We start from the raw sequence: 18,157 nt of genomic DNA, 5'->3' as shown, positions 1-18,157 counted from the left end.
AAGGATGCACATGCCTTCGTTAAAAATTGTGATAGATGCCAAAGAACTGGAACTATCACGAGGAAGCACGAGATGCCCTTGCAAAATATTCTGGCGGTAGAACTTTTTGATGTTTGGGGGATTGATTTTATGGGACCATTCCCATATTCTAACGGGCACAGATACATCTTGGTGGCGGTCGACTATGTTTCTAAGTGGGTAGAGGCCATTGATCTTCCTACTAACGACGCAAAGGTTGTGGTAGGCTTTGTAAAGAAGCACATCTTCACACGTTTTGGGACTCCAAGAGTGTTGATAAGCGATGGGGGAACTCACTTTTGTAACAAACTGCTGAATAATATTCTTGCAAAATACGGAGTCAAGCACAAAGTTTCCACTGCCTATCATCCCCAAACGAGTGGTCAAGTAGAAGTTTCCAACAGAGAGGTCAAGCAGATTTTGGAAAAGACAGTAAGTATGAATAGAAAGGACTGGGCCGGGAAGCTGGATGACGCATTATGGGCATATCGCACTGCGTACAAGACCCCAATAGGCACTTCTCCGTACAGGTTGGTTTATGGGAAGGCCTGCCATCTGCCCGTCGAGCTTGAACACAAAGCATATTGGGCGATTAAAAAGCTAAATATGGAGATGGACTTGGCCGGTGAGAAGAGATTGCTACAACTCAACGAGCTTGATGAGTTTCGATTGCATGCGTATGAAAATGCCAAATTGTATAAAGAGAAGACCAAAAGATGGCATGATAAGCATATCCAACATCGTGAGTTTGAACCAGGTCAAGAAATTCTACTGTTTAATTCAAGGCTAAAGCTTTTTCCAGGAAAGCTTAAATCTCGATGGTCGGGTCCGTTTGAAGTGGTTAGTGTGAAACCTCATGGTGCGATAGAATTGTGTGATAAGGGGTCCAATACGACATTCTTGGTAAATGGCCAAAGAGTAAAACACTATTGGGGTGGTGACATTGCACGTCACAAGACCACAATGGATTTAGTGGAGGCATGAAGAACATGTTGCGTCGTGCCGCGACGTTAAATCAGGCGCTTCTTGGGAGGCCACCCAAGTTAGTTAGTTTATTTTTATTTTATTTTTATTTTTTTTGTAGGACGTAGAAAGAAAAAATCAAAAAAAATCAAAAAAAAAAAAGTTCCCCAGATATGAGAAAACGAGGCGGATGCGTCGCATCCCCCTCAGCAAAAAAATTTTTGACGGGCCAATTGCTCAAGGCAGTGAAGTCTGCCTATCGCGTCCGTGTCGCGTCCGAAAATTTTTTGAAGGAAGACAAGGGGATGCGTCGCGTCAAAGCTCGCACGCACAGGTAAGTACTATATATTTTAACACATCTTAAGATAACGAATTCGTTAAAAACTCTTCTTGCGACGCATCCACTCGTCTCTTTTTGCGACGCCTACGAACGCAAAACGGATTTCTTTAATCGAAATTGCAACGCATACAAACGCGACAGGTACGCATCATCCTCTTCGTTCTTCCGTTGGCTTCTCTCCTAATTCTTCTCTCTTCCCTCCCTCAATGGTAGCAACAAGTAGGTTTTGCAATTTCAAAATTTTTTAGGGCTGTCGTTCTTGGTCGTTGTAATGGTTGCGAGATGATAAACTATAATTCCCTTCATCTCGTCAAACTTTGGGAGGGTAGTTGCATTGCTCAACTGATAGAATGAACTAGGCACACTTGTTGCATACCACATGTTCGACGAATTGTCCCTGAGGAAAATTTAGGCGTCGGTGAAGTCTGAGTAACCGAGCAACATTGGTGTATGCTTGAGAATAAGTGTGGGGTCGAGTGAGGGGCTATGTGAAATTGAATTTTTGAAGAGAGTTATCACATACTTGCTGAAAGTCATGAGCTACAATTCCATGAAGTAGTGAATGGCATGACTTTACGAATAATTGGAAGGGCAAGCTGTTGCAATTGCTTTCAAGCTGAACTTCGCTGTTTCATCTGCTAATTGTTGAATTCTTTGCATTGCAGGTACTTAGATTCGTAAAATGACAGCAGTGAGTAAACCATCCAAGCAACAAGACAAAGATGGTGACAAGCAACCGCCCAAAAAGCCTACCGGAAGGGCAGCGGGCGGTCCAAATCCACAGAAAAAAAGGAAGCGGACGGAGAAGGAAATGGAACTGCTGCCTAGGCAGTTAAGTGATGATTCAGAGCAAGAGGAGGAGGAAACATTAGTCAGGAGGACAGTGAAGAAGGGTATTACACCAAGCAAAGGAATAGAGATAAGAGAGCCTGTGACATACCAAAGAAAAGCTTCGAAAATGAGTGATCCGACTGATAAAGGGAAGGAGAAGATTACTACAGAATCTGAATCCGATTCCGATTCGGACAATGACCACCTACATGTCAACATGAGTGATGAAGACGAGGGTGAACCCATAGACCGAGTTGATTGGGAGAAATACTTTGTTAATGAGAAGGCATTCCGAGCCTATAAGAAGATACTGGTTTCAAAGAAGTATATTCCGGAAAAGCCGATAAACATCGGACCACTTAAGACAAAGTACTCAGAGTTTCTAAAGTCAATTCGAGAGGTGCAAAAATGGGGACCCATCTTGAAAGGTCACGGCAAAGCCAACCTCACCATTGTTAGAGAGCTCTACGCCAATTGGCGTCACGCCAGGGGAAACATTGTGCGAGTAAGAGGGGTAGATATTAATGTGTCAGCTGAAGCTCTGAATAACTTCTTAAGGGTGCCACACACACTTACAGATAGGTTTGACTCCATATGCAAAACACCAGATTATGCACACATTAAGTCTGTCCTATGCCCTACCAGGAAGGATGCAGAATGGAAGCATGGGAGTATGGAGTACCACTCTATAGCCAAGGAATTCATGAGTGCGTTAGCACGTGTGGCTCTAAATTTCATATGTAACCGCCTGATGCCATGCCAACATAAAACTGATGTCCCTCGTTACCGCGCACTCGTATTATATGCTTTATTAGAGGGGATACCACTCAACTTAGGAGCCATCATGCATGATCAAATGCAGCGAACCAGGATGAATAACAAGTGGAGGCTGTTCTTTGCTAATACCCTAACGGCTTTTTTAACAGAGATGGGAGTACTATGGGACAAGGAGAATGACGACATTGAGGCTAAAGCTCCAGGACCATATGATGTCACTCATGTTCTACAGCCAAACAAGGGAAGGTCTTCTAAGCTCACCATTCAACAATTATTTGAGCAAATACAAGCAGATATGCAAGAGAACAGGGCTGAGCTGATAGCGACTCGTGTCGAGTTGAGTGCCACCAGGGATGAGTTGAGACAGACTCGTGCGGATCTAAGCCGAGTTCAGACCGAGCAGGCCACGATGATGAAGGAGATATCATTACTCCTCAGAGCTCTGGTTCAATGTGCAGGTACAGACATCTCCCAGCTGATTGCATCATCCACTGCCGGACCATCCACTCCTGTTCCTCCCATAGTCACTGAGGCTCCACTCAACAGGCCTACTGAGGTCGCTGTAACACCTGCTACAGAATCAGCACCAGTTGTTGATGATAGGAATGCTATGGATGCAGATGCTCCTCCACAGACTGCGGATGAGCCCTCCACCTTGACTTGAGGGAGTTCTTCTCACCCTACTTTACCTTGTTTGTGTGCGTTGGGGACAACGCACAGTCCTAAGTGTGGGGTGGGGGGTGATTCATGTTTTGATGTATGGATGAATGTACTAAAATATTCACTGGATTAATGGCATAAAATAGCAGTAAATTCATCTATATGGAGTAACTATCAGTTTATCATTATCAAAAAAAAAAAATAAAAAAAAATAAAAAAAAAAAAAAAAAAAATATATATATATATATATATATATATATAGTATCTTTGTAGATAGTAATAATCCCCTGTGGTTTTTCTTTGTGCCTCGGTTCTTTTCCATGGGATGTAGTTTGAACCGGGTAATTTTGTTTTCTTTTTAGAGTAGAGTAGGAATGTAGGGAATAAAAGGAGGAAGAATGATGAACCTAGGTGACCTTGACTTGGTTGATAATGGCATATTTAGGCTTTTACATATGTAATATCTTCCCTTCTCACTCTGAAATTATTGATGATGCCTTGTTAAAATGGATAGCATGTTTTGTGGCGCCTATTTCTCATTTTCTTGACTTGTGTTCACTTTGCGCTTAATGCTTAATATCTCGTTGCTCCGTAAATACTTGCATTGTTTGAGAGTCGGAATGTGACCGTCCTTAATGAGTCATGTGCCATGTGTGGTAAGGTTTTTGTGTAGTCCATGTAGTGTACTTGTGTCTAGAACTTGCCCGGTATGTGAGTTGAAGCGAAATTTTAGGTGATGCTCGGTTTGAAAAATGATTTTAGGATTTCTTTGATCTTTTTGAGCTTATTGCTTATCACAAATAAAATCTATCCCTAGTTAACCCTTTTGAGCCTGTAGACCTTTTATTTGGTACCCACATTACAAGCCTATACCCTTTTTATTCTTAATTGACATTGTTTTGATCCTTTTACCTCTTAAAGCACTTTAATTGTTAGATGAGCGCTAAAAGAAGTAAGAAGGGACTAAGTGTGGGGTGACTTTTGAGTGGAACCAATGAAAGAAAGAAGGGTGCACTTATTTTGTAAAATAATACACCACTAGCGGAAAGTGAAAAGAAAAAAAAAAGAGAAAAATCTGGAAAAAAAAGAAAGAAAAATATAAATGAATAAATTGTTGTCTTGTTCTTGCTAGTGGGTATGAATTAAAGTAGTGCTTAAAGAAAGAGGAAATATTGTTTGGAGTGATATTATTGGTGAAATTGAAAGGGTGTTGAAGAATTCGCGCTTAAGTTATTTGATGATGTGTTAAAGTGCTTAGGAGGGTGAGTCACTATTCCTTAAATATATCCTACCCGTCCCTTAGCCCACATTACAACCATGAAAAAGTCCTAATTGATTTTAGATCGAGCGAGCTTACATTAGTAGAGATTTACATTAAGGGCAAGCCTATGGTACCAATTACATGCATGTGACTTCTTTTGTGAGAGTGAGCAATTTTCTTTGTGAGCATGAGATTCGAATGTGTGGATTGATTTTACTCTCTCTGCTTTTGTTGTGAGGGCACATGGTTTCACGAGGGATAGGTAACGTTATTAGACTTCTCTATGATGTTGGTTGTTCAAGCCATGAGTGCATTGTGACATTGAGTCGGTTTTTGAGGTTAGGATTGTTGTGAGCATGTTGTCTTTGTTCGAATATGTTTAAAGAAGGGCATAAGAAAAGGGAAGTGTGTTGATGCATAGTCTAGAGCCTAATTGTAGCAAATAACCATGGTCATAGATGTAGTGTGCTTTGAATGATAAGAGCTTAATTTTATTTTGTTTACTATAGTGATGGTTTGTTCGAGGACGAACAAAGGTTTAAGTGTGGGGTAGTGATGTTTGGCATATTTCGATATGTGTTGATGTTACTTTACCCATGTTTTAACCACTTCTTGATGTTATTTAATCTTTAAAACTCCCAACATGGTGTAATTATTGGTTTGATGACTAATTAAGTTATGTGTGACGATTTAAGGTGTTCGGAGTGCAAAATATGAAGAAAAGGTGGTTTAGCCAGAGGAAGAAGGGTTGGATGCGTCGCATCCAACCTAGGAAAACATCATCCTGCGTGCAACCTTAGCAGTGAAGTTGGGCCATAGCGTTCGCCATCGCGTGCGAAACTGGGAAGTAGAAGAGAAGGCTGGATGTGTCGCGTCTACCCTCACATGCAAAGTTAAGAAATGGAGGACGAGGTGGATGCGTCGCATCCGCCTTAGCATCAACCCCTGAAGCCGATTTGGACTAGAGTTAGGAGAACTCTAGATTACAACTTTTGGACGCAATATATAAGCTTTAAAACGCCTCTTGTAGAGGAGAGACGGGGGAAGAGAAGAAAAAAGGCTATAACCAAGTTCAAAGACCACGGAATTCGTCTGGAGTTTTATCCTTTCTTTCTTTTATTGATTTTTATGCAATCTTATGAAATTTGGGATGATTGCCTGAATATGAGTGGCTAAGAACCCTATTATTCTAGGGTCATGGGTATACACGAATGTTGATGTTTGAAGTTTAATTTGACGACGTTGGGTTTATCATATTGGGTTGTTTATTTAATTCTGTTTCTAATTATTTTGCTGAGTAATTAACAGTGAAATACTATCTACGAATCTAGAGTTGAACTCGAAAGTGGGAACCCTAGATTGCATATAGAAGTAAATAGAGTAAGTTTTCAAAACCCGGGCATCGGGGAAAGGATTCGCGATTAGGATAGACATATACCTAATTGCCTTACTCGGTTAAAATACAGGAATTGTAAATGAGTTCTTGTTAAACTTAATTCCATAGACATATAGGTATTAAGTTAACTTGAGCATGCGAGTAAGAACTCGACAGATTCTTACGAGTGAAATTAACCCTGTGAATCAACAATTCAGATAAATCAATTAGCTATTTTAAAATACGAATGCAACATGAATGTTAGATGACCCGTGACCCTGGAATATTATATCCTATTGATTGTTGAACAAAACTATTTAAGTGTTGTGTTGAATTCTTAGCGATTCATTATTTGATCGTCCGTAGGTAGTAAGTTAGAAAATTATATATTTTGTTAGAAATATCTTGAATCAATAAGCTATTCGAGTTTGAATTAGTCAAAGTTAATCATAAGTCTTCGTGGGAACGATACTTTATTTACTACTTTATTACTTGACGACCACGTATACTTGCGTGAGTGTGTTTGGCCGTAACAGCACGCAAGTCGAAAAATTATACATGGTGCTTTTCGAGGTCTTAGAATACAGAATTACTTATTAAATTTAAAGATGACATTTTGGGTCATCACACTTCCGTAATTAAATTTGTTTTCATGCATATGATTTGGGCGCATCACATGATTTGGTTCGCTCGGGTTGGGTAGTGTGTCGGTCACGTAATTTTGGGTCGTGACACTTATTAATTAGCTATATTTATTTTATGCGATTTTATTTTCTTTATTGTTGAATATTTTAGTACAATGTCATGACTCATCTCACATTATTTTGTGTTATTTCCGTGAGTAACACCTTATATCGTTGTATCCTACTAGGACTAAAACAATACTTGAAACACAAGTGATATATTTTATGCTATGAAGATTTTACCGGAAAAAAAAACCCCGAAAAATCTGAGAAAACTGAAAAATTCGAAAAAAATCGAGATTGAAAAACCTGACTTTTATTAGTTTGGTTTGATTTATAGATTTTAAAATCCGACATAAATGGTTTGGTTTGGTAATTGGAAAATCCGAACCAACCTGTCCTATGTATACCCCTATGTATTAGAACTCATGTATTGCTAATTCATGATTTGATATGTATGAAGAATAGTACTGAGAGCCCGTTTGGACATAAGAAATTTTTTCTTTTTTTCCAAAAAAAATTCACTTTTTTTCGAAATCAGCGTTTGTTCATAAAATTTCCAATTTTCACTTGAAGATGCATTTTGGAAATTTTCAAAAATTTGAAAAACTCCAAAAAGTTATTTTTCAAAATTTTCACTCAAATCACTCACTAAACTTCAAAAACAACCCAAAATTATATTTATGTCCAAACAAAACTCTAAATTTCAAATATCATTTTCACTTGAAAATATTTTTTTTCCCCTATTTTGGAATTTTACAATTCTTATGTCCAAATGCCCACTGAATATGGTGTATAACTAATACAAGTATTAGTTATACATAAATTGAAAAATACTAACAAATAAGGGATTAATAATACCAAAGCTAATACATGTATTATTTTTCCTAATACATCCTACAAACCACGTCGTATATTAAGTTTCGTACTTTTCTTACTCTTGTCATAGAAACAACACATATTCTATAAGCTCTCATGATTAATTTTTACACCTTAATTAACAACATTAATAATAGTTTAAAGAAGGACAAATTTTGAAATTTAAATGAGCAAAAAGTACAATTTTTCCACATCAATTTATCTCAAAATAGTTTTCACTTTCTTTACTAGATGAGACCTCCTAAATACTTTGACTCTTCTTAGTACAAATTTGTTTCTCTTTTTAATTTCTTTAGTGATATAACTCAAACCATGCGAGTGAATAAAGCTCTTGCTTACCCAAAACGAGCAACAAAAACAACAATGGTTGAAGGAAAAAGAAAACAAAAAGGACGAGGATGTAAAAGTAATTTTACAGAACCCAAAGTTTGGCAATACATTATAATGTTGCTATCAGATACTGTTTAACATATTGCACTTTCTTCTCGTGCAGAGAACAGTATGATATACCAATAAAATTCTGAAACGTCATATAGAAAAACCACTAATAACTGCCTATAAATTCTTCAGCTAACTCTCTCTTTGTAGTCACCTCCCACTTCCCACTTTGGTCAATTATTTTGTATCGACAGAGAAACAAAATGGAAAGGAAGCCTAGTCTTGTAATACTACTCCATCTTATTCTATTATTAATGGTTCTTCTTCTTGTTTCAACCCATGTAAGTTCCTATTACTCTTTTTCTTCTTCTTATTATCTTCCTTTTGGTTTTTAATGCCGACCAAAATGGGAGTGATATATGGACAATGAGAATTTATATAGTGGATCTGAATTTATTTTTGAGATTGAGACGTAATAATAGTAGTAGTTCTGGTTGTTGGTGACATTGACATGCCTTACATTGTTTCACAGGCAAGCATAACAGAGCCTCCAGCACCTCAGGCTCAACCTCCCAATACTTTTCCTATGGTAAGAATTGTTAGGAAAATGAGGCATCAACAGCAATTTGAATTCTACTTCTTTTTTCATCCTAATTAAGTTGCTAATCCTTGCGTCTTTATTTAATTGTTTTTCTAGTATGGTATCACTCCTGGTAGCCTCCATCCTCAAGGTACGGGAATTCTTTTGCTCGCCTAATTTTGAATTTAAGTTCTATATATTGACGAAATACAAAATATTTACACAATTAGTTCACTTATTAGAAATGTGAGATAATTTTTTAATATTTATTTTTCCTGTCTGTATAAATTTGCAGAGTGTGGAGCGAGGTGCATATACAGATGTTCAAAGACAGCATTCAAGAAACCATGCATGTTTTTCTGTGAAAAATGATGTGCGAAATGCCTTTGTGTTCCTCCAGGAACATATGGAAACAAGCAATTTTGCCCTTGTTACAATAACTGGAAGACTAAGAGAGGAGGCCCTAAATGCCCTTAATTGCTTTCACTTTTTTTATTTTTACTCTTAATTAAGTTACTAAATTAATGTGTCCATTCCTTAATGTATATCATAAATTGTGTTGGCCCAACATGATTGAAAGTCATTATTGAAATGAAATTGGTCAATATGGACAGGTGCCGAACATAACACTTCATGTTTTATACTTCAATACCACATAAGAAGGGATGATTTTTGTGATGTCCAATTTTTCGCGTGCACTACATTGTCGAAGGATCTGGTTCTTTTATATGTTCCTTACACTACAGTTGTGGAGTAATTAATACAGAAAGTAAAGAACATATGAATTTTTACGTGGAAAACACCTGGCTCAAAAGGTGAAAAAATCATGACTTATTACCCAGTAGAATTTTCCCAAAACTTTACTACAACTCTGAGCCAATGACAAAGTTTACAAACTCTTGCAAACCTAAAGATTACCTCTAACCCTTGTAGCAACAAGCCACAGGCTGTTGCGACTGCTTCAAGTTAACTCTAATTTGAACAATACAATTCGAGTTTACAACCTCTTGCAAACCTAAGGATTAACTCTAACCCTTGTAGTAACACGCCATAGGCTGTTGCGTCTAGTTCAAGTTAACTCTAACTTGAATAATACAACTCATGTACCAGGTACAATTTGCTTCTAAGAAAGCTGAAAGGTACAACTCAAAACGCTTACTACACTTTGAACTAGAAATAAAGAAAGATACATAAAACTCTGTATGGAATTGGTTCTTCAATCTGGTTCGTGTAGCTTCAGGATCAAACTCTTGAATCTCACAGGAATTGCTCACAAAATGCCTTGCTATTTCGCTCTCGATTCGTGTTTTCACTTCTATATTTGTGTGTCACCTGTGAAAGAGAACAACATTGATATTTATAAAGTTAGTAAATAAAGATTAACTAGAGTTCTAATGCTTTACTCTTCCTTAGTAGAAGAGTTTTAGTCAACTTCAACTTGTAACTATTCTCTTATCTTGGATAGAGTTCTCTTCAAGTAAGGAGTCCTGCTCATTATAAAATATGCAACCTCTCCATTCAGGGATTATCTGTAATGACCCGACCGATCGTTTTGAGAGTTGTAGCCCCGTTCCCCCATTTACTGCTCATTTTGTACTTTATAGCTGCTATGTGACTTGCCGGAGTAGTTGGTTTGGGTCCAAAAATATTTCGAAATGAGTTGAGACACTTAGTCTAAAGGTTGGATGCTTAAGTTGAAAAGGTAGACCGGATGTTGACTTATGTTTAAACAACTCCGGAATGGAGTTTTGATGGTTCTGTTAGCTCAGTTGGGTGATTTTGGACTTATGAGCGTGTCCGGATTGTGATTTGGAGGTCTATAGTTGAATTAGGCTTGAAATGGCGAAAGTTAAAAATTTAGAAGTTTGGCCGAGGGTGGACTTTGTGGTTACCGGGCTCGAATTGGAGTTTCGTGAGTTGGAGTAGGTCCGTGGTGTCATTTGGGACTTGTGTGCAAAATTTGAGGTCAGTCGGACGTGATTTTGTAGGTTTCGGCGTCGTTTGTAGAAGCTGGAATTTTCTTAGTTTCAATAGGCTTGAATTGGTATGCAATTCATACTTTTGATGTTGTTTGATGTGATTTGAGGGCTCGACTAAGTTCGTATCGTGTATTAGGATTTGTTGGTATATTTGGTTGAGGTTCCGGGGGCCTCGGGTGAGTTTCAGACGTTTAACAGATTAAAGTTGGAGTTTGAAAGGGTGTTGCAGCTGAAGCCTTCTGGTGCAATCGCACCTGCGGAACTTTGGTCGCAGGTGCGAGCTGGGGAAGAGCAGAAGCGTAGTTTGGATTGGGGGTTGTGGAGCGCGGATGCAGATGAATTTCCGCAGGTGCGGACTCGCACCTGCGCGTGGTGGATCGCAGAAGCGAAGAGGGAGTTGGAGTCACTTGTCCGCATAAGCGGATGGTTTTGCGCAGATGCGCACCGCAGAAGCGAGATTTGTGACCGCAGAAGCGGTTGGTCGGCCCTTTAGTGGCATCCGCATATACGAATTTTTGACTGCAAAAGTGGATTTGTGGGCCGCAGAAGCGAGAAGGCCTGGGCAGAATATTAAATCGAGGGTTCCGTGGGTTTTTTTTATTTTTGAACATTCCAACTCGGTCTAAGGCGATTTTTGAGAGGCTTTTCGAGGGTTTTCTTGAGGTAAGTCACTCGTGGTTTAATTTATTCAAGAATTATGTTACCCCATTGATTTTCCCACCTAGATTGTGTGGTTTTGAGGTGTAATTTTGGGAGTTGGGGCTAGGGATTTGGAGAGTTTAAATTGGAAATTTGGGGGTCGATTGGGTGTTAGCTTTTTGTAAATTTGGTATGGTTGGACTCATGGTTGAATGTGCTTCTGGATTTTGTAACTTTTATCGGATTTCGGGATGTGGGCTCGGGGGCCGGCTTTAGAGTGACTTTTGACTAAGAACTTGATATTTTCTTATGGAATTGATTCCTTTATTTCGTGTTGATTGTATATAATTGTTTATGGCTAGATTCGAGACGTTTAGAGGCCGATTCGCGAGGCAAGGGCTTGCTAGCAGAGTGATTCGAGTTGCTTGAGGTAAGTATCGTATTTAAACTCGGTTGAGGCACTAGTTGCCTGAAATGTTGTGATAGCCACATGCTTTTGGGTGCGCACATGTGTGGGGATGATCCCGTGTGCGGGCACCGGGGTTGTGTATTCATGTTTGGGTTGTGCTCGGGCTCCTATAAGCCCAGAAATGACTGTTAAGCTTCTAGCTTTGATATCTAACATGTGGTAACAATTTATGTGATCTAATTGAGCCATGATGAGTCTACTTAGATGTTTAATCCTTGAACGAACTTGATAAATGCTTTTCATTAATGAAATTTCCGGATTGAGCTACTAATGTGCCGTAGAAATGTGGCACTTTTGATACCCTTTTAAAGCACTATAAGTCATTTCTTATGTAGTTTTGGTATTTTGCAGGAAACCAGACTTGAAGAGCCAAGAACATGAAAAAGATGACAAAAACACATGAAAAGGCAGAAATGTGGCAGGTCTGCGACCGCAAAAGTGATGTGCGGACTGCAGACCCATCGCAGAATGAAGCAGATCATCCCGGTTCTGAGAGTCAAGTCTGCGATCCATTGTACAGTCGCATAACTCTTATGCAAACCGTATAGTGATCACACAAAGGCAAAAGGAGTTCCAATGAAGATGACTTTGCGGTACGTTATGCGGTCGTGAAACCAATATGCGGACCGCATAACCATAATGCGATGGAAAATTGAAAAACTTTGTGATCAATTCTGCGGTGAAAAATGAAGATGTGCGAACAGCGAAAGCGTTCTGCGACCCATTCTGCGGTCGCACACTTGATTTGCAGGGTTAGTTTTGTCACTTTTGGACCACGCTTTTGGACCATTATAAATAGAATGATTAGAATTTTTGTGGACCATCTTGTCTGAAAAAGAGGCTACACTTAGAGTATTGAATACACCATTATTTTGGAAGCTTTTGAGAGAGAATTCAAGACTTTGTCCTCTTTGTAAGTTTTATGACTTTATTTATTACTTTGTTCTTGTATTCTAGTATGAGTAGCTAACTTTAAATACTAAGGTTGTGGACCCTAAGTGGGTGTAATGTTAATGGGTATTTACCATTGAATATATATATATAATGGTTGGTTTATTTCTATTCATTTCTTATGCTTCATTTATGGTTGATGGTTGCAAACATTGACTAGTGCCATTTTACTCTATCTTTACTTAGAAAAGTGGGTTAGAGTTTGGTAGAATTGAATAGCAAGAACTCAAGACTTTAAATATTATTTAATAGAATCGCCTAGGGATAAGTGGGTTTTACTTGGCATAAATTAGTTACTCTTAGTTATAACTCTTTTATATTTGGAAAAATCATAGAGAGGAAATACTACCTAGTTATTGGAATATATTGGATATTCATTTAGGAACTATTTGCATATCAAAGGACCTTCCATTAGAAATATATCATATTAAAATCGATAGCATTACATTCCATTGATGGGGACACAACCTTGGTTTCTTAATAAAATTAATTAAATTCTCTTAACAAAATATATTTTCTTGACAATTCACAATTACAAAACTCTTTTTAAGCTAACGGAGTAGAACTACAGCTTAAATCAAGTTTCACACTATTCAAGTAACCTTTTTACACCTATTCCGTGTGGGATTCAACCCCAACCTAGTTGGGTTATTATATTTGACACCGATTGCCTTACACTATTTATATAGTGTGTGCTTTACTTTACGTCTTCTTCTATTCCATCACACTTTGCTTGGTGTCATTAGGTAAACATGGGCGAGCCGAAAGAAAAGAATGTGTTTGCGGATATAGATGAGTATATTGAGGATACAACTGCCATTGTCCCTCCAAGAGTTGATGTTGCCACCTTCAAAGTGGAACACAGTCTAATCCTAATGCTAAAGGCAGAGGGGTTCTTCCGAAATTCCACCGACGATGTTTCGACACAACATCTCAGAAAACTTTTGGGTGTGTGTGCAATGCACAAGCAGAATTATGTCTCAGATGTTTCCCTATGGTTGAGGGTGTTCAAGTACTCTCTAACTGGAGAGACAAGATAGTGGATCCAAAATCTACCTCCTAGTTCCATCCATACTTGGCCCGAACTTGTCCTAGCTTTCCTAGCAAAATGGTTTCCGCAAAGCAAGAAGTACAAGTTTTGGGGATAAAATTTTCTTCTTCAAGCAATTACCGGGAGAGCATCTACAAGAGGCATTGGATAGATTCAAGCTATATTTGGTGAGGTTGCCGAATCTTGGCTTTCCGAATAATATTTTGTTGGAGAAGTTTTACATGGGCTTGGATCCTATGAATCAATCCATAGCCAAAAATGCAGTGGATGGATCCTTTATGGATAAAACATTTGCAAGGGTCACACAAATCCTCAACAAGATGGCAGAACATAACCAAGCTTGGCACTCGGAAGACACCACGAGTGGAATTGCATATGGTACTCCTTCCTTGTCTAACATGATTAAGGAGAACCAAAAAAGAGATCAAGTAATTGTCGGGATTGCCACAAATGTCAACGTGTTGACACAAATGTTTACTGAAAGCCAAACAAAAAAGGTGAATGTTGTGGAAGTTGTGCAACCCATGTCAAATGAGGAATACGAAGAAGCAAGCTATGTCAACAATCCTCAAGGAGGATATCAAAGACAACCCTACCAAGGTTCAGGACAACAACACAAATTGAGGTCTAACCCGCAAGGGTAAGGCAACCAATAGTGGAAAAATGACCAATGTAGTTCAAATCAAGGAAATTGGAGTAACAATAACAACAATTTTTCAAATCGGAGTTCGAACCCCTATGTTCCACCAAAGGGGAAATATTCTAATTCTCCACATTGGAAGGAAAGTGCTTCAAGTGAGTCCAAGTTGTAAAACATGCTTGAAAGAGTATTGCAAAATCAAGAGAGATCTGACACTTCAATGAAGAATATGACCGAACTTGTGGGTTCTCACACCGCATCTATTCAAAAGTTGGAGATGCAAATGAGGGATCTCTCAAGAATCAAAATCCGAAGCAAAAAGGCACGCTCCCAAGTGATACATTGCAAACCCAAAAGGTAGTGGGAGTGGTCCAACTTCTCATTGTATGTAAATCATAACTCGAAGTGGGAAACTACTTCAAGGAGAGAATGAACAAGTGGTCAAAGTGAAAGATTCTGAACAAGAAGTCGAGGCACAAATTGAGGTGCCAAATGTTGTTGAAGTTGAAAGACTCCCGAAGAAGGTGAGAACTTAAGAAGTGAACCATGAAGAGGTTAAGGGAAAGGTAATAGAGGCACCAAAAACTCTAGCACCAATTCCTAGACCTCCTCCTCCTTTCCCTCAAAGACTAGCTAGAAAGGTTGATGATAGAAAACTCGAAACGTTCTATGACATCCTAAAGCAATTATCAGTGAACATTCCATTTGTGGAAGTATTTCAAGTTATGCCGGGTTTTGCTATGTACTTGAAGGACTTGATCACTAAAAATAAAACCATCAAGAATGAAGTGGTGAATGTGACTCACCGGGTTAGTTCTATCATTGCAACAACCGCCGTCCAAAAAGAAGAGAACGCGAGAGCCTTCACCATTCCATGGACTATTGGATCGCGTGACTTTGCACGAGCCCTTTATGATAATGGGGCTAGCATCAACTTAATGCCCCTTTCTATCTACAAGCAAGCGGGATTAGGTATACCTAGACCTACAAGTATGAGGTTGCAAATGGCCGACGGTTCAAGCGACCGGTGGGAATAGTTGATGATGTGCTTGTGAAAGTGGGGACATTTCTCCTCCCTGCTGACTTTGTTATTCTCGATAGTGATATTGATAAAGAGATCCCTATCATCTTAGGGAGAACTTTCCTTGCTACCGGGAGGGCACTGATGGACTCGAAACGAAATGTTATCAAGTTCCGAGTTAATGACGAAGAAGTTAACTTTCAAGCAAGTAAGTGTATGAAATTGCCACATGCATACGGGAGTATCTCAGTCATTGATATTGTTGATGAGGTAGAGGATGCAGTCAAGGTGAAGATGGAAGAGGAATGCCTTGGTGAGGCATTGGCGGCTATTTTGGTAAATTTTGATGGTGAGGACATGGAAGGATACGTGGAATCGGTGAATGCATTGGAAGGGCTTGGGTTCTACACTTATGCACCAAAGAAGCTTTCTCTTGACTTAGAGAATAGAGTCACTCCTCCCTCTAAGCCTTCAATTATCGAGCCGCCATAACTTGAGCTCAAGCCATTTCTGCCGCACATAAGGTATAAATTTCTTGGCTCTAATGAAATTCTACCCGTAATTGTTTCTTCATTGTTGAATAATGTGCAGGTTGAACACTTATTGGATACCTTGAGGGAGAACAGACAGGCCATTGGTTGGACTATAGTGGATATCCGTGGGATTCCCGCCGTAATCCGTGAGCACAAGATACAATTGGAGCATGAGAGCAAACCTAGTGTGGAGCATCAAATAAGGTTAAATCCTTCCATACAAGATGCGGTAAAGAAAGAAATCATAAAATGGTTGGATGCCGGGGTTGTCTACCCTATTGCCGATAGTCCTTGGGTGAGTTCGGTGCAATGTGTGCCAAAGAAAGGAGGCATGACCGTGAGTCAAAATGACAAAAGTGAACTCATCCCAACGAGGACGATGACCGGGTGGAGAGTTTGCATGGACTACCGGAAGCTCAATAGTGATACTTGCAAGGACCATCTCCCTATGCCTTTTATTGATCAAATGCTTGATCGGCTAGCGGGAAGGTCATTTTATTATTTCTTGGATGGTTACTCCGGCTACAACCAAATCAACATCGCCTTGGAAGACCAAGAGAAGACGACATTCACATGTCCGCATGGAACCTTTGCTTTTAGCCGGATGTCATTTGGGCTATGCAATGCTCCAACTACTTTTCAACGATGCATGATGTCAATCTTCTCGGACATGGTGGAGGATTTCTTAGAGGTATTCATGGATGACTTCTCTGTAGTTGGTAATTCCTTTGAGCATTGCCTTGCCAACCTTAGGCAAATGCTCAAAAGATGTGTGGAAACAAACCTTGTGCTCAATTGGGAAAAAATATCACTTCATGGTAGACGAGGGTATTGTTCTTGGCTACAAAATTTTCAAGAAAGGCATAGAGGTTGATCGGGCAAATATCGAGATCATTTCCAAGCTTCCTCCTCCCACTTCGGTAAAGGGTGTTCGGAGCCTTTTGGGGCATGCCGGTTTTTACAGGTGATTTATCAAGGACTTCTCAAAAATTGCAAGTCTCATGTGCAAGCTCCTTGAAAAGGATGCTAAGTTTGAGTTCAATGAGAAGTGCCTCAAAGCTTTTGAGTAATTGAAAGTAAGGCTCACCACGGCACCTAATTTTCACATCCGATTGGTCTCTTTCATTTGAACTCATGTGTGACGCCAGTGGTATAGCTATTGGAGAAGTACTTGGTCAACGGTATAACAAGATTATTCATCATGTCTACTATGCAAGCAAGACACTCAATGTCGCACAAATGAATTACATTGTAATTGAGCAAGAACTACTTGCTATTGTCTATGCTTTTGAAAAATTCCGGGCCTATTTGTTAGGATCCAAAATGATAGTCTACACCGATCATGCTGCTCTCCGCTACCTTATGGCAAAGAAGGATGCTAAACCAAGATTGATTAGGTGGGTTCTTTTGTTACAAGAGTTTGACTTTGAAGTCAAAGAGCGGAATGGAATAGAGAATCAAGTTGCAGATCACTTATCTATGCTTGAAGAGGCAGGGAGACCAAAAGAAGATCTTGAAATTAATGATGCCTTAACAGATGAACATTTATTGGCAATATCTAGCACCTCCACTCCTTGGTATGCCGACATCGCTAACTTCTTGGTTAGTGACCTTATCCCCGACGGATTGGAAGCTTATCAAAAGAAAAAGTTCTTGCGGGAGTGTAGGCAATACTATAGGGAGGAACCCTTTTTGTTCTGGATTTGCACCGACAACATCATGCGGCGTTGTGTTACGGAAGATGAGGTAATTCAAATTTCTCAAAGCATGTCATGACTCCCTAGTTGGGGGTCACCACGGTTGAAATCGTATTGTGGCAAAAGTGCTTGAATGTGGCTATTATTGGCCATCGATCTACCAAGATGCAAACCAAATGGTAAGGCATGTGATCAATGTCAAATAGAAGGGACAATTTCTAGAAGGCATGGGATGCCTATGAACTTTGTGATAGAGGTCGAGATCTTTGATGTGTGGTGGATAGATTTCATGGGTCACTTCGTAAGCTCTTATGGCATGACATATATCTTGGTGGCGGTTGATTATATCTCCAAGTGGGTTGAGGCGATTTCCTTAACGAACAATGAGGCAAGAAGTGTAACTGACTTCTTGAAGAAGAACATATTTACTCG

The 18,157-nt window shown here is 39.3% G+C and overlaps 3 protein-coding genes across 3 annotated transcripts in view; 2 read left to right on the top strand and 1 right to left on the bottom strand.

Moving 5' to 3' along the window:
* The window catches only part of LOC104091000 (protein EARLY RESPONSIVE TO DEHYDRATION 15-like), a 132,036-nt gene that overhangs the window by 50,970 nt on the left and 62,909 nt on the right, over positions 1-18,157 (bottom strand). The gene's annotated exons all lie outside the window — the stretch shown is intronic.
* LOC104090999 (protein GAST1-like) lies at positions 8,374-9,430 on the top strand. Its single transcript, XM_018769054.3, has 4 exons — positions 8,374-8,506; positions 8,698-8,754; positions 8,863-8,896; positions 9,041-9,430. The coding sequence occupies exons 1-4, from the start codon at positions 8,429-8,431 to the stop codon at positions 9,115-9,117; spliced, it is 246 nt and encodes an 81-aa protein (XP_018624570.1). The 5' UTR covers positions 8,374-8,428; the 3' UTR covers positions 9,118-9,430.
* On the top strand, positions 14,056-15,511 carry LOC138904234 (uncharacterized). Its single transcript, XM_070192739.1, has 3 exons — positions 14,056-14,434; positions 14,898-14,998; positions 15,041-15,511. The coding sequence occupies exons 1-3, from the start codon at positions 14,056-14,058 to the stop codon at positions 15,509-15,511; spliced, it is 951 nt and encodes a 316-aa protein (XP_070048840.1).

Source organism: Nicotiana tomentosiformis, chromosome 2, assembly GCF_000390325.3.
Source record: "Nicotiana tomentosiformis chromosome 2, ASM39032v3, whole genome shotgun sequence".
NCBI classification, from domain to species: domain Eukaryota; kingdom Viridiplantae; phylum Streptophyta; class Magnoliopsida; order Solanales; family Solanaceae; genus Nicotiana; species Nicotiana tomentosiformis.
Note: the sequence above shows the minus strand (reverse complement) of the source record. Positions and strands in the feature narration are given on the sequence as shown.